Source organism: Danio rerio, chromosome 15, assembly GCF_052040795.2.
Source record: "Danio rerio strain M-AB ecotype USA chromosome 15, GRCz13ab, whole genome shotgun sequence".
Lineage (NCBI taxonomy): Eukaryota > Metazoa > Chordata > Actinopteri > Cypriniformes > Danionidae > Danio > Danio rerio.
In genome coordinates, this window is record NC_141035.1 from 44,827,156 (window position 1) to 44,852,112 (window position 24,957).

At 35.6% G+C, this 24,957-nt stretch overlaps 2 protein-coding genes across 3 annotated transcripts; both read right to left on the bottom strand.

Annotated features, from left to right (window-relative positions):
* Positions 1 to 791: 791 nt before the first annotated feature.
* LOC137487675 (uncharacterized) lies at positions 792 to 3,314 on the bottom strand. Of its 2 annotated transcripts, none has more exons than XM_087284792.1 (3): positions 3,245 to 3,314; positions 2,021 to 2,139; positions 792 to 1,660 (listed from the first exon to the last, which is right to left on the bottom strand). In XM_087284792.1, the coding sequence occupies exons 1-3, from the start codon at positions 3,245 to 3,247 to the stop codon at positions 1,141 to 1,143; spliced, it is 642 nt and encodes a 213-aa protein (XP_087140918.1). In that variant the 5' UTR covers positions 3,248 to 3,314; the 3' UTR covers positions 792 to 1,140. The 2 variants fall into 2 exon arrangements, with proteins under 2 accessions (XP_087140918.1, XP_087140917.1); XM_087284791.1 differs by having other exon boundaries at positions 2,015 to 2,139; positions 3,245 to 3,307.
* A 13,518-nt stretch (positions 3,315 to 16,832) lies between these two features.
* Positions 16,833 to 23,223, bottom strand: LOC795173 (uncharacterized). The gene is made up of 3 exons (NM_001386239.1): positions 23,154 to 23,223; positions 20,385 to 20,506; positions 16,833 to 17,957 (listed from the first exon to the last, which is right to left on the bottom strand). Exons 1-3 carry the CDS (start codon positions 23,154 to 23,156, stop codon positions 17,426 to 17,428), a joined length of 657 nt encoding a protein of 218 aa, NP_001373168.1. The 5' UTR covers positions 23,157 to 23,223; the 3' UTR covers positions 16,833 to 17,425.
* Positions 23,224 to 24,957: the final 1,734 nt, after the last annotated feature.

Genomic DNA, 24,957 nt, shown 5'->3' on the forward strand with positions numbered 1-24,957 from the left:
GATGCGGTGACACGCAGTCAGATATTTCACCAAACAGATCCGCCACTTTTGGCGCTCATAAACAATCATAAAGCTCTCGTGCTGCAGGAATGAGGAGGTCTGCTGAAGGCGCGCTGCTGACGTGCAGTGAGAGGTTTGCGTCTTTAATAAACTACGCCAGTTTGCGTTCACTGAACAGTAAGAATGGTAAATAAATTCATATGAAACAACCCCTTAAAAGTCACGTCTCGCTTTCAGTTTCGGGCTTTGGTGCGTTTTGCACTGAGCGTGTGTGTGTGTGTGTGTCTCTCTCTCTCTCTCTCTCTCTCTCTCTCTCTCACTCACTCTCTCTCTCTCTCTCTCTCTCTCACGCGTGCATGCACTGTGGTCTCATGAGGAAACGCTGCTTTTTGATATAGTGTTTTTCTTGCTCCCGAATACAAATCATTTTTCAAGTATTTGTTCGAATTAAGTATTCGTAAAAACACGCTATTCGTGCCTTTCCGAATACCGTATTCGGGTTCGGCTCCACCCTTAGTGGGAATCATATAAGTGGAATACATGACTCAGGTGTGTTAAATTATTATAATGTGCACTGTGCTCATGTCCAAATCACCACCTCTGATGTGCATTATTTTTTAATAATTGATCACTTACCATTAATTAATCCTTACAAATTTCATTCTTATTATTTTAGGTTGAACACTTGGAGCATTAAACTTAATAGGACGACATGACAGCAGAACTGAATGCAAAATCACATGTCCCTTCAGACACCAGGGATTTTTAAACAAATTATCAAACAGACAAAATGGTGAGCAGACGTTTATTTCTTCAAGCGTGATTTATTAAACAATGAAAAATAATCAAACAAGCATTTTAAACACAGATTATCAAAATACATTGTAATAAGAATCTCTCTTAAATTAGTTACTTGATTAAATAAGTCTCAAATGAAAGGGGCTGATTTACTTAACCCCTAAAAGAAAGAACTCATTATTGAGAAACATTTTAAACGAAAAAGCTAAAGGTAGCGTAGGTGTATGAAATGATCCATTTGAGCATTAAAATGTATCATCAAAAGTCTCAGCAGATGCAGAAACTCCAGTGCAGAAGCACACATCAGTTAAAGCACTGATAAAAAATCTACATAAGACAGACTTAACTATTTAAACATGCATCTATCACATCTTGTCCACAAGAGATACAACTGTTTCCTTTACAGCGGTAAAGTGGCACAAGATCAGCAATCGTTTTCAGTTCAGCACGTAGTTCTGGGTCTGTCTGATCTTCTGTATATATATTTGTGTAAACAAAGGCTTTCATTCCCTGATATTTCTGTAATTCTTTAAGACCTGCAAGTACAACTTTGTTATAAAGACACTTGCCTACACAGGGTGAGTTTAAAGTGTAGAAAACAACACATCTATTCTTGTTATTCAACAAGCGTGTCAAAGGAGAATTATTTTCAGGATTCATCAGTAAATACTCTGAATGTGCTTCTTTATGAACACCCGCAGCAATGAGTTCAGTGCCTTCGTAGACTTTCTTACTGTTACGTTGTATTGTAACATCGTCCCAGTTCTCCTTTGTCAGAAAGTTGTCTTTTGATGGTTCGAAACCACTTTGACACTGCTCTTTCGGAACATTGATGGCCACTGCATACTGGCCTTTATCATAACTGGAATAGAAAAGAACATCATTTACAATAGTAAACACTGAATATATGTCCAACATTGAAACATTTAACAATACAAAACTCCATAAAACATTCAATTAAACATTGAAACATTGTTATTGAAAACAATGAATTTTCTCCAGAGAGTAGTACTTAAATTAATTAATCGAATTTGTTAGCATTAGCAGCATTTAAGTTGCTATTAAAACAATATTTGATGTTTTAAAACTCTATCATTTGAATTACTAATTAATAATAGATAACATTTTCACTGAAAACTGCATAGTGTGTGTAATAACCTAGTAAAGTGTTTGTCTTTTGTCAGATTTCATCTTAAACTGCAGCATGTAAACTTACACGTACATGTGAAAATATTGTTTAAGCCTTGACAGGGTTTCAATGTCCACCTCTTCATTTATCACATTTTGAATAAAACAAAGCAAAATAACCCCAAGAAGAACTCTTGCCAGCACAGTGAAGACCTAAAATGAGCAAAAATACAAAATCATCATTAGCCATTATTTAGTGTAGTATTGTTTTTTTAAGTACAATGACTAAGATCTGATTTGTGTCATGTCCTGATCCCACTCGTGCTGATTCTGTCATGGCAGTTGCTGTCACTAAAATCATCCATTCATTTTCCAATCACATATATTAGTCCTTTATTTATCAGAGGTCATCACAGCGGTTTGAACCGCCAATTATTCCAGCACACTGCAAAAAATGCTTTTTTTACTTAGATTTTTTTGTCTTGTTTCTAGTCCAAATATCTCACAATTTTTTTTTAATCAAGATGAATTTTCTAGACAAGCAAAACATATTGTTTTAAGAAATATACCAAAATTAAGTGAGTTTCTCCTTAAAACTAGAAAAACAATCTGCCAATGGGATAATCAAAATAATCTTATGTCAAAACAAGATTCATTTGCTTACCCTATTGACAGATTATTTTGCTTGTTTTAAGGAAAAACTCACTTAATTTTGGCATATTATTTCTTAAAACAATATGTTTTGCTTGTCTAGAAAATTCTTCCTAATTTAAGAATTGTGGGATATTTGGACTAGAAACAAGACAAAAAAAACTAAGTAAGAGAAGCATTTTTTTTGCATTGCACATGTTTTACACAGCGGATGCACTTCCAGCCACAACCCAGTACTGGGAAACACACACACACACACACACACACTACGGGCAATTTAGTTCATTCAATTCACCTATAACGCATGTGTTTGGACTGTGGGGGAAACCGGAGCACCCAGAGGAAACCCACGCCAACATGGGGAGAACATGCAGACTCCACACAGAAATGCCAACTGACCCAATGACCTTCTTCTTGTGAGGCGACAGTTGCTAACCACTCAGCTGGTTCGAACAACCCCCCTCATTCCCCCGCCCCCAACGGCCAAAAGATTCAGAATTTATCCTTTTATTTTATGTAATTTCTAAAAAAAAAAACAACACCCACCACCACCACCACCACCCTTTCACTAGGCTAGCTACGGGTCTAGACGCTATCTCTAAAATTGAGAAAGCTAAAAATTTACATAAAGCATACTAATAGTTAATTAGTGACCTACTGTACTTACCATGATGACTGTCACAGGTTGTTGAGAAGATGCAGTGAACTTACTAAAGCAGTTCTAATAGAGAGTGAGTGAGAGTGGTGAATTTGAGGCGTATTTATGCTGCTCTTATCTGAGCCCTTAAACAAAAAAAAAGATAAGCAAATTGCCTTCAACAGGATTAGCTCAGACAGTTAAAATGTAAATAGTGGGAAACTTTTTTCCCTAAAAGTAACTCAGTTTCAAGGTTTCAACAATTCACAAATGTCTGAAACAACTTTTATTTACTAGAGAGCAGCCCAAATTGATGGAGGTACAGTTGAAGTCAGAATTATTATTATTCTTTTTTCAATATTTCCCAAATTAAATTTGCCAGAGCAAGTACATTTTCACAGTATGTCTGAAACATTTTTTTTCTTGTGGAGAAAGTCTTATTTGTTTGATTTCTTCTAGAATAAAAGCAGTTTTTAATTTTTTATACATCATTTTAAGGTCAATAGTATTAGCCCCTTTAAGCTATATATTTTCAGTCTACAGAACAAACCATCATTATACAATAACTTGCCTAATTACCCTAACCTGCCTAGTTAACCTAATTAACATAGTTAAGCCTTTAAATGTCACTTTAAGCTGTATAGAAGTGTCTTGAAAAATATCTAGTCAAATATTATTTACTGTCTCATGACAAAGATTAAATAAATCAGTTATTAGAGATGAGTTCATGAAACTATTATGTTTAGAAATGTGTTGAAAAAATATTTTTGTTAAACAGAAATTGGAGAAAAAATCAACAGAGGGGCTAATAATTCAGGGGGGCTAATAATCCTGACTTCTATTGTATATGACTTCATTTACCATCTTGCTTCGAAATCTGAAAGCCTCAATTTTTTCAGTCGAGAAAAAAGAGAAAAAGACTGTAAACTAATTATTAGAGAACTTTCGGTAACACTTTACAATGACAGTACATTAATAATGATGTGGTAATATGTAAACTATTAGTGGGCTGTTATCTGCGTTAATGTGCTGTGGTAACGCCAGACTCTTATCGGGCGATTAAAAATATATTGCCGTTAGTCTATTCTTAAAGTTGTGTTGGGAACTGAATCGATTCTACGTAAGCTATGATGACTTTCACCTTGATATTTTAGCGCGGATGTATACCTGACCGGTGAGCCGTCAGACAAAAAGTGCCCTTCTGAATCAAATCAGCAGGATGGCCTTCTGGATCTTCCGCTTACTTCAAAGACACCACTGACTTCGCTTAGATGGACATCAGTAATCTAGTTATTTGCATTAATAGACACAAAGTGCTTTCATATAAGTTTCCTGTAATTTTGATTGACTTTAACTGTCCTACATGACGGTAATGGTTTTATTGCAGTGTTTACTTCAGTAATGCCACTATCATATGCATACTCCACATGTCTTAATTCCATTTCTGTTTAGTTCAGTTATGACTTTAGTCGGATTAAGGTCATCAAAAAAATCGCTATTTGGAACTTATTTAGGCCTACAGTTCAAAATTCATGTTTAACTGAATAGACAGTAAAAACATGTACAGCTTATGGAATATCATTTATTTTCATCACCAGTTAACATAATAGAACAGTTTCTCAAGGAGTTTGTGATGCATTTTGGAAACAGGAGATGAGCCTCTGGTCTTATGCGCCACCTGGCTTGAGAAACCCATTCTCAAAGACTTATTATTTGGGTTGCACACATATTCTGACAGCCTTTAGCAGAATTCAAATGAGCCATTTTAATCCACATTAACTCCAAGATTACAGTGAGTCTAATCTAGATTTTAAAAAATAATCTATGCCCACCTATAAAGTAAACTAAACATCACTTCATTATGAACTAATGATGGGTTAATGCATCACTAATCATGAACTAACTTTAACAACAACATGAGTCACATGTGTGAATAATGGCTACCTTAATTACTTGTTAGCACATGGTTGTTTTTTTAATTAATGTATTAGTTTATGCCTAGTTTAACCACCATGAATTCATGGTATGTTATTGTATAATTATGTCATGACTTTACTTGGAGGGGCACATCATCATTAACCCATTCTTAACTACTCATGCACATTCAGCTAATGTGTTTACACTGAAAAACAATGAAAAAGTGTTCAACCTCAACATGAACAGTGTAAACACAAGAACTCGTGAGTAGTAAAGGATAAGTTAAGGGTGATGTGCCCCCTTTTAATTAATTAATTAACAACATGAACTAACAAGTGATTAAGATAGCCGTTATTTACACATGAACTCATGTTGTTGTTAAAGTTAGTTCATTGATTAGCGCGAGCCTTAACTCTTCGTTGATTCATAATAATGTTTAGTTTACATATTAAAACATAACTATTCATGTACTGTTACTATAAAGTGTTACTGAACTTTGTAATAAAAGTCACAGTGAATAAAAAAAAGAACTCTGTGTCCAGGAACTACAGCAACAATGATAATGCTAAAATTTCATGAAAATCACAAGCATGAAAGATGCTTTGGTAAAGACCCAAACTTTATCTGTTTTTTAGTTAACTGTTGCATGGTGCCCATTGGGCAAGCGTAATCCAGATATAAAAAAAACAAAACAAACAAAACACACACACTCACACTCACACACACACACCCTACATGTTTGGAAAAAGAGAGAAGACAGGATAAGTGTTATAATGGGCTGTTGTGCAATAAGCTGTAGTACAGTACCATTCTGGACTTTTGTATGTACTGTTCTTTCTGGTATTTTAGAGCTAGAGATAGCACAGGATCCCTGCACTTCTATCTACAGCTATAGAACTAACAGAAAGTGCTTGACTGTAGTAAAGTAGACCGCATGAGAGTCATTCACACAGATGATCATGTAAATTTAGATGATCATATAGTAAAATATATCAAGCTACATGCAATAAAAATATAGATTAAAAAACGACAGCCTTTCATATTAAGGTCTTAATTTTGAATATATATATTTTAAATTAAATTAAAAGGTCCTTTTATCAAAGGCATGTTAAATAGTTAGCTTCCTAATGAGCCTGAAAGTTATTAATCATTCTGGGGTGCATTTCAGAAAACCATCATTAGCCAACTAAGGTCGCAAGTTCTGTCGTTACAAACATAGTTTGTTGATTTTGGTGTTTTCCAAATCCATCGTTTCAACAAACATTCGCAAACTGCGTTGCAAACTTGTATAATTGCAATCACACCTCTGGAGCTGTAGTTAGAAATATAGTTCCTGGCTGTGTTCTATTCCCAGCTATCCACCCTATGCCCTATTCATTTAGAACATTCTAACATTTAAACTTGGAATGATTTTTTAAAATAAAGCATTAAAGTAATCTTTCTTGAAGCACGTGCACATCGAGATGTTTTTTGCTCGCGTTTTACGCCTTGCGACTAAATAGCAGGCGTCAATGTGATCGTGCACACCAATGCGCAAAACGCTAGGCGCAAAAGCGTCATTTAAAAAAAAAACGCCTCATGTTCGTTTTTTTGTTTTGACGCAGATTGGCACTTTTGTTCACGTGCACGGAGCTGCTGAAGTTACCGTGAACAGCACTTGGAGGCGCTCAATCGCAAAACTGTCAATGCGAGCGCACATTGAAGAAGATGCCCAGAGGCGATATGAACGTGGAGCTGCTTATTGCTCTGGTAAACAATAATCATTTCTTCATCGCCAGAGCTGGAGCTGCTACCAGAACCATCCATGCTTGTTCGAGTCACCAGTAAATTTACACAACAAGTGTGTAAACTTCCGCTCCTCCTCTTCTTCTGTGTTGTAAGCGGGTGTCAGAAGCTTATAGTTGTGCAGCGCCATCTAACGTCAAAAGAGTGATTTAGCATACTCTTCTGCTTGATGCCAGTGAAAAGTGCTTGGGTTTGAAGACTGAAAAACGTCTCATAAAACGCCGACGATAAATGCAAAATAAAAACGTCCCGGAGTGTAGGAGCCTTTAGGTGTAATTTGCTTTCAAAGTTTTTCAACAGTTTAGTTTTACCGATATTCATGTTTACAATTGCGTTCCCTTCGCAGTGCACTTTGAAAATAGCGAAAGCTATAGGTGACCCATTATTTAAAAGTGGAATTTATGTTTGGTCTCCAAAGCTTGTGAAAACAAAAAGCATAGCATACGTCAATGCTTTTAATTTATAGTAGGTTATTTATTAAGTATCTGTACTGTATATGACATGGGCCTGTTGGTTAGAACATTTCTGCGGTGGTTTGCATGTGTCAAATTGTAAAAGTAGACTTTTCAAACAAATCTAAATCAACAACTGATTTTCAAAGAGGCAAAACAAATAGAGGGGAGAAAGACCGAGACTGCGTTTACATGGACACCAGTAATCGAATCATTTGCCAAATTCCTAATTTGTGGACTTTAACTGCTGTTCAGCACTTTCACTTTTATTCAGGAACATTTCATGCATGCCCCCATGACAAACAAGATATTGGATGCGAGGAACTGCTGGCAGAGTGTAGGTTGAATGTAATGATTTATACCGCACAACGAATGGGAGAAAAAAAATCTTCCGCATTTCTTGGTAACTTAGATGCACTCGGTAGGTAGCGCCAGAAAGCCGTGTGTGTATAGACTATCCAATTACAAAATGGCGGCAAAAATCCTACACAACGGTAATAGTTTGATTAAGGTGTTTGCATGTTTACTGTTGGAGAGCAGCAGATCTTTCAGTCCATAAAATTGTAGTGATGTTAGCGTACTGTAAACTTAGTAACTCAAAAATAATTTTGACTAAGGTCTATCTTTTAGAATTGAAAGAGTGCTGCTGACGATACTAACTAACTTTGCCATCTGAATAAACAAACAAAGAACACATCACACAAACTTACCAAATCTGTAGAGACAGGACCGGTCTTTTTCAAAAGGAGACTGAATTTGAAAGGAGACAAAAGGAGACAAATCTGAATTTCACCATTTCCAGATGAGAAAAGCTCTTGGGTAAACAGAGTTCCCTACAAAAGTATTTCTGTCGCGTGCACTGTAATCCACAAGTGAGTCCAGCTGCGCTCTCATATCAGGAAATAAAAGCAAAACTTTCACAAAATTTATAAACACAACACTGACGACCCATGCCTTCAAACAATTCTTCTTCCTCCACTTGTTTTGGCAACACAACGTGTTGTCTCTCTGCCGTCTGAACACTTGATCAGGTACAAACAGTCTCGAAGCTAGCATGCATACTAATGAAGTTGCACTGCATACACAATAGAGCGTGCTGATTGGTTTGAACCAGGGGTCCGTTCTTCGTACGTGGATTACTCAGTTAGCTGGATTTGGATATTGACGATTTGACACGATCCAGGATCGTTTTTTTTTCAAAGCTGATCCGAGAGTTGTTGTCATGGCAACAGTTCTGCTAGGTCAAACCTGATCGGGAGCAGGTTCAAATCATATAAACAGGATTAGATCGGCTCAGTTCAAGCAAAGATAATACAGAAAGTATGTTCCCAATTCTGATATTTTTACAGTAGTAGTTATATACACTTGGGAAAATAATACATAATTTTTAAATATATATATAAAGTTATAGTCATTAATAAAATAAATAAAGTTATACATATTAATAAAATGTATGCAATCTGCACCCTCGAAATGAAAGTACAAAGGCTGCCATCTGGTGCGAAGAGAAAACTTATTGAAATGAACTTTTTAGATCGCTTTAGAACAAATTGTGTATAATAGAAATGCACAATATGTGACTTTTTTTTTAAAGCAATAATACATTTATGCAGTCATAAACATGTTTTGATAGTTAATATGCCAGTGATTTGATGCTTCACAAAAGTTGCAGACGCCTTTACCAATATGAAAATGCTTTTGTAAACAACCAGTTATTCTTTATACACCGATTAAAAAACGGCTACTATAATAAAGCAAATCTTTTCTAAATGTAGAACTAAATGCATTGATTTGCATTGAAATACATGATGAATACTCTTGTCTTGACAAATGAAAGTGTAAAGCCTGCAGCTCACAACAAATGTGGAAAGTTCTTGGGTGTCATATTTAACAAGCCGTTTACTGCTAATTTGATGTAATTTTGCTCACATGGATAATTGAATATTAATCAGATGATGTCATTACGCTGCTATGCCGTCAGCCAATCGTTGCATTGCTGATCATGATTTCGAGGATCGATGGATCTGTCCTTCACAACACACGCAGCGATCTCAGATCAGTTCATCCAGACATTCTAATCTGATTCGCGAACTTGTTTGAAGAACCAAATTAGCGAGAGATCAGTTATCAAGATTAAAAGATCCAGGATCTGCCAGATCATCTTAGATCATTTAAGCGAGGTACGAAGAACGGACCCCAAGTCTTTCTTATGAATTAATGCTGCACACTCAAACGTGTCATGTTGTACTCGCCAGTACAGACAGCCATTCTACATTTTAGAATACACACAAGGATCTAATCACCTTCAAAAAAAGGGGGGAACGAATTGGCTTGAAATAATGCAAAAACAACCAATTTTCAACTTTTTGGGAATTATAGGTGTCCTAATAGTGTTTTTAGCCAGTGTTGTGTAAAGAGCAATACAATACAATTTTATGGCTACCTTATCTCTTAAAAAAAGTAAAAAATGCAAATTACAATAAAAAAACATGGCACATTTATATTCATATTGCATCCTTAAAGTAACTAACACATTTAGTTACACTTTTTTTTAAGTGACTACAGATTGTAACATATTACTTTTTTCCCAGCAACCTGGGACACATATATGACTGTCAACAGCTCAAAAAATGTGTTTCGGTGTTTTGTGACCCTTTTAAACTGCCACATTTTTTTCATTTCCATTAAAGCTGTTCGTCGACCATCGCCATTCCTATGCAATTTCTGAATCAGTAACAATGTGGACTGACACTGTGCTCTGTATAAAGACACTGATCCTAGATCAGCTTCTGTACACGCAATTTGAAGATGAGTCAAAGTGAACATTTTGGAATTTGGGTGTGTTTTAATCAGACAAATACATTTAATAATACGGAAACATGGCCGTCCTGTTGAGTTTTATTTTAAATAGTTTTGTCTTAAATGAGCATAAATAGTTACGACAGTAATCAAATGCTTTCTTTATAGATCTATGCATTTTTAAAGTGTGTCTGTTGTCAAACAAAACAGTAGATCAAAATGAGAGATTCGCAGCTCTTCACTAAATAACTATAGTAACTTTAATCAATATTTAAATACAGCAAATAAAAAATGTTAAGTAGATTTTATAACTTGATTTAATTTCTTGTATAGGTCATTGATTTTAATAAGCTAAACCTTTTATTTTGTTGTCAATATTTCATTTGTCATTTGAAGCTAATTTACTCCCCATGTTTGTAATGGTATCCGCTAGGCTTATATACAATTAAGGATTTTGGGGTTTCTTCTGGGTAGCTTTGAGTTTTTTGTTGTTGTTTTTTTTTTGGTGGGGGGAGGGGGAGAGGAGGCATATCCCGTATTTTTACATCCCAATGTTGACAGGTAGATTGTAAACATGGGTATTATAAAATATTATAATCATTTTATGCAAAGTTTTGCTATTGTATTGGTTGACAAAGAATATACATATACTGCAATTTTAGCAAAATTATTAAACATGTGTTGCATGTAGGGCATCATGGTGGCTCAGTGGGTAGCACGATCACCTTACAGCAAGAAGGTCACTGGTTTGAGCCTCATCTGGTTCAGGTGGCATTTCTGCATGTTCTCCGTGTGTTTGCGTGGGTTTCCTCCGTGTCCTCTGGTTTTCCCCACAGTTCAAACACATGCGCTTTACAGTAGGTGAATTAGATAAGCTAAATTGGCCGTGGTGTATGAGTGTGAATGAGTGTGTATGGGTGTCCCCAAGTACTGGGTTGCAGCTGGAACGGCATCGGCTGTGGAAAACATATGCTGGATAAGTTGGTTCATTCAAGTGTGGTGACCCCTGACAAATAAAGGGACTAATTCATAAGGAAAATGAATGAATTATTTAATTCTTTTAATCTTCAGAAGAGAAAAAAATTATTTTTAAAAAATGCATAATATTAAGGAGCTACAGTAGAAATGGATAAAAGCATGATAGTTTGCGTTTCTGTTGTAGAACCAAACTTTATCTGTGTTAATATACTGTTGTTGGGTGTCCAGTGGGCCAGTGCAAACCAAATATTAAAACAATAATATTCAATATAAACTTGAGGAATAAAAGAGAAGATCAGGATCAGTACAGTACCATTCTGGACTTTTGTATGTACTGTTCTTTCTGGTATTTTAGAGCTAGAGATAGCACAGGATCCCTGCACTTCTATCTACAGCTATAGAACTAACAGAAAGTGCTTGACTGTAGTAAAGTAGACCGCATGAGAGTCATTCACACAGATGATCATGTAAATTTAGATGATCATATAGTAAAATATATCAAGCTACATGCAATAAAAGTATAGATTAAAAAACGACAGCCTTTCATATTAAGGTCTTAATTTTGAATATATATATTTTAAATTAAATTAAAAGGTCCTTTTATCAAAGGCATGTTAAATAATTAGCTTCCTAATGAGCCCGAAAGTTATTAATCATTCTGTACAGTCACAATGTTTACAAAAAAACTTACTAGTAATGACACTGGCAGTGTTTTAGACTTTTTTTTAACTAAAAATGCTGTCGGTATTGTAGATCCTAAAAAGAAAATACAGTTATAAAAGTTGTATATAAGAATCATAATTTCCATATTTTTTTGTAAATTGTAGTTTGTGGCCCTTGTTTGTGTGTGTGTGTGTGTGTGTGTGTGTGTAGGTGTGTGCATGCGTGCGTGCGTGTGTGTGTGTGTGTGTGTACAAGTTTTGGTGGTTTACAAGGACAGTTTGTTGTATAATGACTAGGCCCATACGGAATCCACTGATTTCTGCAGATTTTGAGCCCACCGAGTCTATTTATTTCCTTGTGTAAATGTGTGCAAATTTATATTTATTCAGTTTTTAAATAATTTTCTGTAATATTATTGACTAATATGAAAATGTATACATGATTTATTTAGAATACAGTTTGTTTACAGTTTGTTAGAGTACAGTTTGTACAGTTTTAGTAGATACATAATATAAGAGACTTGCTTATATATTTAGATATATAACGTTTTTAGCTATGATACTCCCAAAATCATGCATAAATCCACAGATTTTTCAGATCTTTCTCCACAGAAATAGCAAAAATGTCAGCAGATTTTGTCCGGCCCTGACAATGACACATGTATAATCCTATAGTTGTACTCTATACTGGTGGTTACCACCATTTGTTAAAGCAGCAAAAGCGATTAACACCGAAACATGAACAAACAAGATTATCAAAACACAAAGAATTCATAATAAGAACCCAACTCAGGCTCATTCTAATAACATTTCTGGACAGAGCAAAATGCTTCCCAGGAGCTATGTTTATTGCAGTTTTTGTTTTCGCGAATTCACCAGAGGTCGCTGTGCATGCATCTCAAATTTCTCCTGCAAGTGCCATTAACACCTGCTTTTCTCATGTAAATCCAACAGACGCCGCTGTCGACTGACTGAATAACTAATCGACTGACCCACCCTTTTTCGTTCCTAAACCCAACCATTAGTGTTTTTAAAAGCAATCCAGAAAATAAAAAATCCCGAACCTGATTTTTACCACGTTTTTAAATTGTATTACATTCTTACTCTGTTATTGTTTATTTTATTTTTAAGCTGCTGTTTATGCTTACCTGCTTTCTGGAACCATTCTTCACCGTACTTGAATCTCGTTGTCGCGGTCAACTCCGCTCTGTGTCTCAAATCTGCCAACATACATGTCGAGCCATTGGACAAACTGGTAACAGCGGAAAAACCATTCATACTGGGGTAAGCGGTCAGCTGGTAAGCGTGAAAAGGAATGGCGTCATACCACCAAATAGCAATCATTTTAAAAGGGAAATGAAGCCATAGCTCTGGATACATAATTTACAATCATCAGAAATGTATGTAGGGCTACATGTTCAGAATGAGCCTATTTTGTAACAACCTTATATTTCTTTAATCAAATGAAAGAGACAGATGTACTCTCCCCTAAAATAATTCACTCGTTTGTAAGTAGTTTTTTTCTGAAATTGCAAATACAAATGGATCATTTAAGCATTGAAATGTTTCATCAAAAGTCTCAGAGGCTTCTGAAACTCCAGTGTAAAAGCACACATCAGTTAAAGCACTGAAGAAACTCTACAAATGTGAGACCTATCTTTTTAAACACTTGTCTCTCACATTGTTTCCACAAGAGATACAACCATTTCTGCCACAGGGCTAAAGTGGCACACGCTCAATTTTTTTGCAGTTCATTACGCAGGTTTAGTTTGTTCTGATCTGCTCTGTAGATATGTGTGTAAACAAAGGCTTTCATTCCCTGACAGTTCTGTAATTCGTCTAGACCTGCAAGTATAACACTATTGTTTAGACACCTGTTTATACCTGTTTTTCAACAAGTGTGTCAAAGGAGAATTATTTGGAGGATTCATCAGTAAATGCTCTGAATGGCCTCTATAAACTCCTGCAGCAATGACGTCATTGCCTTGGTAGACTTCCATACTGTCATGTTCTATGAAGATCTCTTGACGTGTCGTTTGTCAGAAAGTTAAATGGCGACGGGATGAAATGTTTTCGACACTGCTCCTTCGGGACATTGATGGCCACTGTATACTGCACACCAGTTGCATAACTAGATAGTAAAGGAAAATATCATTCAAATGAATGCAAAATAACAGAGGAATCAAACATGCATGCTGAGACTCTATTAGTGAAACATTTCATGTTATAATGCAAACATTTATTTATTTTCCTTCGGCTTAGTCTCAGATTTGTCAGAGGTCGCCACAGCTGAATGAACCGCTGCATATGTTTTACACAGCAAATGCCCTTCCAGCTGCAACCAAGTACTGGGAAACACCCATACACACTTACATGTGTTTGGACTGTAGGGGAAACTGGAGCACCCAGAGGAAACCTACGGGGAGAACATGCAAACTCCACATAAAAATGCCAACTGGCCCAGCCGGGACTCAAACCAACGACCTTCTTGTTGTGAGGTGACAGTGCTCACCACTGAGCCACTGTGCCACCAATAATGCAAATGTCTCATTAAAAACTATAACTACCAATTTTTTTCTTGCGATTAGAATTATCTCCATCAATTTTTGTACCACCTCAGTGCCCAGCTCTGGCCCACACAATCAGGTTTTGTTTGGCCCACATGCCACAGTGAATTACGGTACATGACTGGACCAAGTCTGGCTTCAAGACAAGGGCCAAACATGGACTATACAAGTCATAGCCAAGTTAGTAACTCCATAATGGGGCCGGAACGAGGCCAGATAAATTGGTGTGTCCCGATTGCAATGAAACTGATAAACCCATGAAGCATTGTGCTTTAGGCATGCTTTAACATGCTCAAAGCGACCTGATTGGTAGAATTTTTTTCTTTACTCAAAAAAATATTGTAATGTATTTTAAATGTGGGTCAAACTTACATGGTCCACATATCAATTCTTAACATATGGGCCAAATACAACATTTTACATCTGGCCCAAATCTTGTGTGCCGCCTTAAAGACAGTGCCATCTCTGCCAAACCCGAACCATGTTTTGGCCCACATGCTGTATGGCAGTGCCGAATGAATGCCTGCTGTGCCAGCTTTATGCCAAATCTGAGCCAGAATTTTTTGCTGCCTGGAAAGTGATGCTCACTTCCAGCCAGCCACATATCCAATATAGACTTTACCCTGCATATCAAAAATCTCTCAAAGTTAGGCTTTCAATCAAAACGTGAATAAATAATGGACGACTAATACCGGAGCCTAAGGACTTGCTTGAAGACTTCAAATACAACTAAAGGTAAGACCAGTGTGCCTTTACTGACAGCCGCGTGTGTGGGTCTTGTTGGAAAATATGGCGAAAAGTCCTAAATGATAATAATAATTTGGGTGCGTTGTTTACTTCAATAATGCCACTAATATCTGCAAACTCCACATGTCTTAATTCCATTTCTGTTTAGTTCAGTTATGACTTTAGTCGGATTAAGGTGATCAAAAATTGCTGTTTGGAGCTTATGCAGGCCTACAGTTCAACATTTATGTTTAACTGAATAAACAGTTTGTAAACACAAATACATCTTATTGAACATCATGTATTTTCATTAACCATTATCATAGTAGAACAGTTTCTCAAGCAGTTTGTGATGCATTTTGGAAACAGGAGATGAGCCCCTGGTCCAATGCGCCTTTTTTGAACACACAGACACACACACACACCTCTATGCAGAGGTTCAGAGTTGACAAAGATGAGATACAGTATTGCCTGTTTATGTGCATTCATTTTTGGATAAACACAGCTAAAGTACAGTTCTATAGCACTGTGCCCCATAAGCTATGGAAATCTAATGTATATGTAAAATTATAGGTAGGATATTTGACTATATGCAAATCTTTGTAATTTTATTGGTTGACAAAAAAATACGTAAACAGCTATTTTGAAAAAAGTATTAAACATATGATGTCATATACTGAATGTGATTTGCATACATTGCCATATATCAGATTTCTTTCATGATTTCAGTTATTTCACAGTTTACAGAAGTCAAAAATCTAAACCAAAAATCTGGCTTCATGAGGTGTGAAACACACTGTGTGAAATACAACATCTGAACTGTGTATTTGAGAATTGTATCAATTCTGATTGGCCAGAACGAAAGTGTGCTCACTCAATTGGCTAGTAAGACTATCACACACAGATGGCAGTCACGCATTTGCTCTAGGTGGGGGAAATTAGGTAATACATACAGTTAAAGGCTTTCCCAGAGATGGGTTGCGGCTTGAAGGACATCTGCTGTGTAAGAACTTGCTGGATAAGTTGGCGGTTCATTCCGCTGTGGCGATCCCGGATTAATAAAAGGATTAAGCCGACAAGCAAATGAATGAATGAACAGTTAAAGGCAGCATAATTAGCCCCCTTTTGAATTTATTTATTTATTTATTTTTCCCAAATGATGTTTAACAGAGCAAAGAAATTTCCTTAGTCTGTCTGATAATATTTTTTCTTCGGGAGAAAGTCTTATTTGTTTTATTTAGGTTCAAATAAAAGCAGTTTTAAATTTTTTAATAGCCATTTTAAGGTAAAAATTATTAGCCACTTTAAGCATTTTTTTTTCCAAATAGTCTACAGAACAAACCTTCAAAATACAATGACTTGCTTAATTACCTTAACCTGCCTAGTTAACCTAATTAACCTAGTTAAGCCTTTAAATGTCACTTTAGGCTGTATAGAAGTGTCTTGAAAAAATATCTACACTGTCATCATGGCAAAGATAAAATAAATCAGTTATTAGAGATAATTTATTAAAACTATCATGTTTAGAAATGTGCTGAAAAAAATCTGCTCTCTGTTAAACAGAAATTGGGGAAAAATAAACAGGGGGGCCAAAAATTCTGACTTCAACTGTATATATTTAATTCTGTATATACTGTATTTCCTTTTGCGATCAGCTAATCACAACGTTACCATGAATTTTGGCCCGTGGGCCCTAGTTTGATCAACTCCGAAAAAAGTATCAAACAGAAAATATGGTGAGTATAAGTTTATTTCTACAAGCAGCAAAAGCCATTAATATTGTTACCAAAATCATGAACAAACAAGCATTTTAAAAAAAGATGATCAAAATACACTGTGACCAGAATACATGATACACTCTCAGAAATAAAGGTATGTGAACTGTCACTGGAGTGGTACCTTTTCAAAAGATACAAATTTGTACCTAAAAGGTCCATATTAATATCTCAAGGTTACATATTAGCACCTAAAAAGTACAAAAGAGTTCCTTTTAAAATGTTTAGGTAGTAATATATACATTTGACTTACCAATATGTACCCTTTAAGTACAAATGTGTACCTTTTGAAAAGGTACCACCCCAGTGACAGCTTACGTACCTTTATTTATGAGAGCTCACATTTTTTTCATCAAATGAAAGAGACAGATGTACTCTGATCTGAAAGAATTGACTCATTATTAAGTTTGTTAAATGAAAAAGCAAAAGGCAGAGTATAAACTGATCATTTGAGCACTGAAATGTATCATCAGAAGTCTCAGCCGACTCTGAAACTCCAGTGCCAAAGCACAGATCAGTTAAAGCACTGAAGAAACTCAACAGGATGAACCTATCTTAAACATCTGCTTCTCACATGGTTTCCACAAGGCGTACAACTACGTCCACGACATTGGTAAAGTGGCACATGCTCAGCAATCTTTTTCAGTTTATTATGTAGGTTGTGGTAGTTCTGATCTTCTTTATGTGTATGTGTGTAAACAAAGGCTTTCATTCCCTGATAATTCTCTAATTCCTGAAGACCTGCAAGCATAACACTACTGTTAAGACATCCGTCTACACAGGGAGAGAACCGATAAGTGTAGAAAATCACACATCCATCACTCCTTTTATTCAGCAAGTGTGTCAAAGGAGATTTATTTGGAGGATTCATCAGTAAATGCTCATAAGGGGCATCTCTATGAACCACTGTAGCCGTGAGTTCAGTGCCTTGGTAGACTTCTTTATTGTCATGTTGAAAGTAAGGCCTAACATCGCTTGACATGTCTTTTGTCAGAAAGTTAAATGATGATGGGATGAAACCTCTTCGACACTGCTCCTTCGGGACATTGATGGCATATTGCACAGCACCTCCATAAGTGTATCTAGAAAGAAACGAATATCATTTAAATAAATGCAAAATAACAGAGGAATCAAACATGCATGCTGAGACTCTGTGTCAGTGAAACTTTTATGGTATAATGCAAAGTTCATCAAACATCTCAACAATTCAGTTACTCCTTTAAGCTGACAATCTCCATTAAATTTTGTAGCACCTCCACCTCTTTTTGTCTAAAATCAGACTGGCAGAACCCAAGTGATGCTCAACGCTTAATTACATTTAAAGTTAGCTTTTTTAAATATGATGATGTTTTACTTGTTAAGATTACAAGAATAATGCAAACTCCGAAACACATTCAGCTCTTAAGATTAAAATATCTCAGTGCAATAAAAGCATTAAAGTGGTTATTAGATGATATTTGATACATATATAATACTAATTTAACTCCTTACTTCCATGTGTAGGCATATTGCTGTTGTGGCTGGTGTCATTTTCTTAGCCCTTGGTTTCGAGTGTGGTCCTGAAAAATCTCTGTTTTTAAGGATTATCTAGCCTTTCCCCTTAGCACAGGGGTCGGCAACCCAAAATGTTGAAAGAGCCATATTGAACCAAAAAAAACAAAAAACAAATATGTTTGGAGCCGCAAAAAATGTAAAGCCTTATGATGAAGGAAACACATGCTGTATCTATAGTAGCTATATTAGCCTACTATAAAAATGACTAAGTTGGCTACAAATACATAATGAGCCTTCATGATTAAATAGCCACTGAAATCAGGTGGTTGGTGTTTATTTCGTTGTCATTTAAACACTTCAGCACAGCCTCTGGTCTTTCAGTGATATTAATTTGATCTTGCGGCCCATCAGAGTTCACATACCTGCATAAAAGCGCATTGAATTTCGGCCACATCACAGGCAATTGAGTATGCTGGCACTGAATTAATGTCCTTGGTTTGCTGATCGGTGATGTTACCTGCCATTTTAATAGCCCTTTCCTTCACTGTCTTAGCGGAGAGAGGTATATCTTTAATTTTTTGTATTATCTTGGTTTTGTTTTTGAAGTCTGCAATTACTGTAGGTGTTCTAATATGTTGATGAATGACTCCTTCATGTAGTCACCATCTGTGAACGGTTTTCCATGCTTTATTATCTCCCGGTTTGTTTACAACAGCCACCTGCCCGGCATCCCGCCCTGCTGATAGAAACCTGTGTCGCAGGCTATGACGCAAATCTTCGTTGACAGAAATGTTGAAATTAAATATTAATTCTACACACTTTTACAGCATTTGAAAACGTAAAAAATGTTTGTCCTCCTATAGAAATCATATTAAAACAAAAATATATACTAACCTTCCCCATCTTTTTGAACATTTTTGAAAAAACTTCAGGGAGCCACAAGGGCAGCGCTAAAGAGCCGCGGGTTGCTGACCCCTGCCCTAGCACTATGCCTTCAAGCTAAAGAGAATTGGGACACCCCTACCCCTTCCCGTGAATAAGAGGAAGGGCTAGGGCGTAGAATTGGAATTGGGCTGTAAATCAATGAAAGCACTGAAAGTTAAATAATGCAAATGGTAAAACTTTATTTTGATGGTCCATTTGAGTATTAGTAGACTGTCTGCTTAATATCTGCTGATACTGCTCCTTCAACAGACATTTAACTGACTATAGGAAACTTTGCAAGTACATGTCAACTTAGACTACAAACCCCAACTGAACAGTTTACTTATAATCTAAAGAAAACTAGTTGGCATGAAGATCCAATTTAACTTAAATTCAACAAACAGACCATCAAAATAAAGTTTGAGCCTGCATATAATGACAAATGCAAACATACAGTAGTTTTACTTCATTTTAAACATCAAGTGAAGTTTATGTATAAACAAATTTCGAGAGGATCACGTGCTTATGATTGTTCACAGCTGTTCCAACTTTAGCTAATGACTGATTATCCGATCAGATGATCCTTAACTCACTATAAATAACCAGACTTTTCTCATCTCAATATCTTTGTCTTGAAGAAACCCCCCTACCCAACCCTACTTTCCCTCTTTTCAAACGGGCGTCACGGTGGCCAGCGATTAGCGCTGTTGCCTCACAGCAAGAATGCCCCTGGTTTAATTCCTTTCCAAACCAGACGGCATTTCTGTGCGGAGTTTGCTCGTTCTCCCCGTGGTCGCGCGGGTTTTCCCCGGGTCCTCCGGTTTCCTCCCACAGTTCAAAAACAAGCACTCTAAACAATTAATCCAAAATACTTTAGCTAAACTCTGAGTACACCTTTCAGCATCCATATCTGACACTTAGCTACAACAAGCAAGAGGGGGAGTCATCGAGATCTACCTGAGCTCAAACTCCCCTCTCGCCTTGCAATGCAGGGCTCGAGGATCTTATAAGCTCAGGGCTCTCTCCCGGGACAGCACGCCAAACTAGCTTTATTATCAATCATCAGCTAAGTGTAAACACTTGAAACATACTTCAAATTTAAATGTACTCGAATCCTGGCGAGGGTGCTTATGTCCACCTCTTCATTCGACACACTTTGAATATCAGAAAGCAACACAATCCCAAGAAGGAGCCTTGAAAGCACAGCGAAGACCTATAAGGAGAAACATGAAGTTAGCAACAGTTTGTGCTACTGTATAAGCACAAGTGCAAAAACACAAAACTTTATACTTTATATTAAAAAAACTGGATGTTATTGTTTCTCTCTAAGCACAGCTACACTGTAAAAATAAAAAATATAAAGTTTCCATATTTTGTGATTCACAAGTGTTTTCTGTTTGTTTACGGTTGTGAATTGCAAATTCAACTCTACAGTTTATTAAAGTGACGCTTTAGTACTTTTAAATAATATAATATATAAAATAATATACAGTGGAAGTCAGAATTATTAGCCCCCCTTTGAATTCGTTTTCTTTTTTTATATTTTTTCAAATGTTTAATAGAGCAAGGAAATTTTCACAGTATGGCTGTCAATATTTTTTCTTCTGGAGAAAGTCTTATTTGTTTTTTTTCGGCAGGAATAAAAGCAATTTATTTTTTTACAAACATTTTAGGGTCAAATTTATTAACCCATTTAAGTTATATTTTTTTTCGATAGTCTACAGAACAAACCATCGTTATATAATAACTTGCCTAATTACTCTAGCCTGCCTAGTTAACCTAATTAACCTAGTAAAGCCTTTAAATGTCACTTTAAGCTGTATGGAAGTGTCTTGAAAAATATCTAGGCAAACATTATTTACTGTCATCATGGCAAAGATAAAATAAATCATATAAATCAAAAATATTTTGCTTTTTGCTTGAGAAAGTTCAATTATTTCCATATCGATAAACAAATGATGAATCTATTTTATCACGCCTTTCTTGAATCCGTTTTATCCTTTGCTCTGGTGTCATGGTTTGGAAATCTTTCTGTCAAGAATAAAAATTCACTAAATCAAATAGTTAAGTGGTCCAGTAAGCTGACCGGGGTGTCACTAGCCAATCAAGAAGCTGTGTACACTAGGCAGCTAAAGAGAATTACAAATTCAATTTTAAATGACACTGCTCATCCCCTACATTTAGAGTTTCAGCTCCCTCCCTCCGGTCGTAGGTTTCTAGTATTAAGCTGTAAAACGAAACGTTACAAAAATAGTTTTATACCAGCAGCCATTAGACATTTAAATAAGACTTAAGCAGAGATGTTTTAGTGACCTGTATATTTTAAATCATTTTAAATATTTACTTGGGGGAGGGGGGTGGACACTTAAAGTGATTAATTATTTATTCTTTATGTTTTATGTTTTATGTCCTAATGCGCATTTGTTGTTGTTACTGTGTGAGTTGCTTTGTGTGGCACTGTTGTAAGATGAGGACTCTTGACTGCAAATCAAATCTACCTTCGGGTATAAATAAAGTAACCTAACCTAACCTAACCTTATTAGAAATGACTTATTAAAACTATTATGTTTAGAAATGTGCTGAAAAAAAGAGTTTTTTTTTTTCAGAAATTTTTTGGGGGGGGTGAATAAACAGGTGGCTAATAATTCAGGGGCGCTAATGATTCTGACTTCAACTGGATATGTAGAGACGTAAGTCTGTAAAATAACAGAAAATGTACTAGAAGTTTATTACAAGGTTTTTGTAGTGTAATATACAAAACCCAACCCAGACAATATCACTTTAAACTAAATAAAATGTCAATAAAAGTCACTTAAAAAAAACTTTTCATGATTAAAAGTTGGTCAAAAGCTTAAAAAACAGGAAAATAATAAATTTTATATATATATATATATATATATATATATATATATATATATATATATATATATATATATATATATATATATATATATACCAAAATATAGACGAAACAGCAAATTTACTGGTATTCTTTACAGTTATACAGACTCATCTTGGTCTATGCTAACTTTTTGATTTTTTCAGAGAGAATTATTTTGTCACATAAGGTTTTTACACGTGTTTATATCATTTTATTATACTATATTTGGCTACTAATTAGTAAGGAAGTGAGGCTTCAGTCTTCAGATTGATTAATAGGACTTGGTTATACCGCCATCTGTTGGATGAAGAATTTTTAATTAATTAATTTTTTGTTGTAGTTTTTGTAATTTGTAGGAAGACTCTAAGGCCCACGCTGTTAGACAAATACCACCCCCCTCCACTTAACTTTTCAGCCGTGACAACCACAACCCAAAACACTCCCCCACTCTACCGCCCTTTCACTTTTGGCTGTGACTATCCCAAACTCCCCCCAAGGCTCTTCACTTTAGGCCTCCCACTAGCGCCCCTGCCTCTGCTCTTCAATTCTGTCCTCGACACCATCACAAAGTTGTTATAGGGTTCGTACCAGTCAGCGATGCCCCTGATATCTTTTACATATAAAAAAAGTCATATAGACAGAATACAGTGGACAAACACGCAGAGATAAGTTCACAACCGGGCATCAAATTATTTTCTGTCAATCAAAATTTTTGCATTCAGCTAAACATTGTTTTGTTAATATTTAGTTTATTTATTTTTCATACTGTGTCATTTTTAATCATTCTGTGTTACATTTCAATCAAAACACTGTATAGGCACAGACATCTTTCTGTCAGAATCTGAGCATTCTCTGAAATCTTTAAGTAAGTACACTTTTTCAGGAGCTTTCTTTTGGTTATTAAAGTGCTGTTAGCACAAGATCAGTTTTCTTAATGTGAGCACTAATGCTACTTTAGGTATTAAATAATGATGCTTACCATAGTTTCTGTTGTTGAAAATGAGAAGGTTCAGAGCTGCTGTGTGAGTCTGCTGTAAGGAAAGAGAGATGAGAAAGAGAAAGTATAGAGGGTATTTATTCTGAATGTTGACCAGCCCACTTATTCATGTACACAGCAGCTGAAATGGTTCATACTTAAATTGGATTACAAGTCCAACTCTTTAACCATTAGGCTGCCCCTCATATGAACAACAAATTATTTGATTGATTGATTGATTGATTGATTGATTGATTGATTGATTGGTTGATTGATTGATTGGCACAGTGGTTAGCACTGTCTCCTCACAGCAAGAAGGCCAGTTGGCATTTCTGTGTGGAGTTTACGAATTTCTCCTGGTCCAGCCGGGACTTGCTGTGAGACAATAGTGCCAACCACTGAGCCAGTATGCCGCCCCTACTATAAACTGAAATATAATTACAGACATGTTGCTGTGGTTCTTGAGCAGAAAGCATTTGCGTCAAATCACAGTGTTTTGCAAGAGCTTGTGTTCTGTTGTGTGAGATTTGGTCTGGAGGTTTTTATTATCTCTCACTTTAAGAGAAAATGCACAGACAGTATCAATAATATATCAGGCTCGTAGCCAGCCTATTGAAAGGACTGGTTCTTTTTTCTGAAAAAGTAGACCTTGTTTTGTAGTTATTCACCTCGTTTTCTATTCAATTATGCATTTTAGTGACATTTTAAGAACTGATATTTGCTGGGTCAGCTTGTTGGATGGTGATCATAACCACACTTTTTTGATGCACAAAATAATATTGCTCACCAAACTATTTTACTATGAAGTATTTACTTACAAACTTGGATTTAAACTGTGTGTAAATGCAGTTTTATAAATATTGTCATGAGATTAGCATTCAAAAAAACAAATAAAGAAATTTTATACTTATTTTTAAATATTCAATTTAATTTGTATTTATTTCTACAGCACTTTTACAATGTAGATTGTGTCAAAGCAGCTTTACATAGAAGATTATAGTGAATTGAAACAGTACAAATTTATTATCATCTATCATTTCTATTAAAAAAAAAAAAAGGAATCGGGTGAACCTTGTTTTAAAACAAAAACTGCAGCCTATGGGCAAATAAAATATGTCCAGCTCATTAAACTTTCCTCAGTCAGAATTTGGTCACTTAATTCAAATAAATGTGTCTTAAAGCCTTCTTCTATCTATAAGTTTCACAATTTATAATGGCATAGCAGTCAAATATGGAATAAATGAGTTTATAAAGGGTCAAATTCTGGACTTTGTCAGTGGGGGTGGGTCTTTAGAACTTTCGACCTAGGTTACTTGCCTGCAATTTCAAGTACCCAAAACCCACCATGTGTTCACATATTTTAGATTTTCATCCTTTCAGAAAAAAATATAAATAAACTTGTCAGGCATGTACTGTGATTCTTTGCATGTTTTGCCCTCTGGGTCTCTTTCAGTCATGTGACTGAATCTACAGAAAAATAGACAGAGTTGATTTTGGTTTTATTGTAAAACAAAACAAAACAAAACAAGAAAACATGTTAAAAGAGAATCTGAAATATAATATAGCATACTTAAAAAAAAATGTTATAAAAGTTTTATAATGAATATATATTTTTTTTATTAAATTAGTCTTACACTTCATATTTTCAGATTTTTCATAGTATATGTATTAATCCCAGTACTTTTTCTGTAAACCATCATATCTACCATTTCGTAGAGGTTGATATTTTAGAAATTATGAGATGGTTTGAAAAAAATGCATTGAGTGTTAACTAGCAATATTAGGAGTTAAGAAATGCAATCCAAAC

Excerpts from the sequence above, each read along its gene's own strand:
- LOC137487675 (XM_087284791.1), bottom strand. Across the intron at positions 1,661-2,014 it reads CAATATTTTCACATGTACGT|TTATGATAAAGGCCAGTATG; the intron begins GTAAGTTTACAT and ends TTTCTATTCCAG.
- LOC795173 (NM_001386239.1), bottom strand. Across the intron at positions 17,958-20,384 it reads CGAGTACATTTAAATTTGAA|ATACACTTATGGAGGTGCTG; the intron begins GTATGTTTCAAG and ends GTTTCTTTCTAG.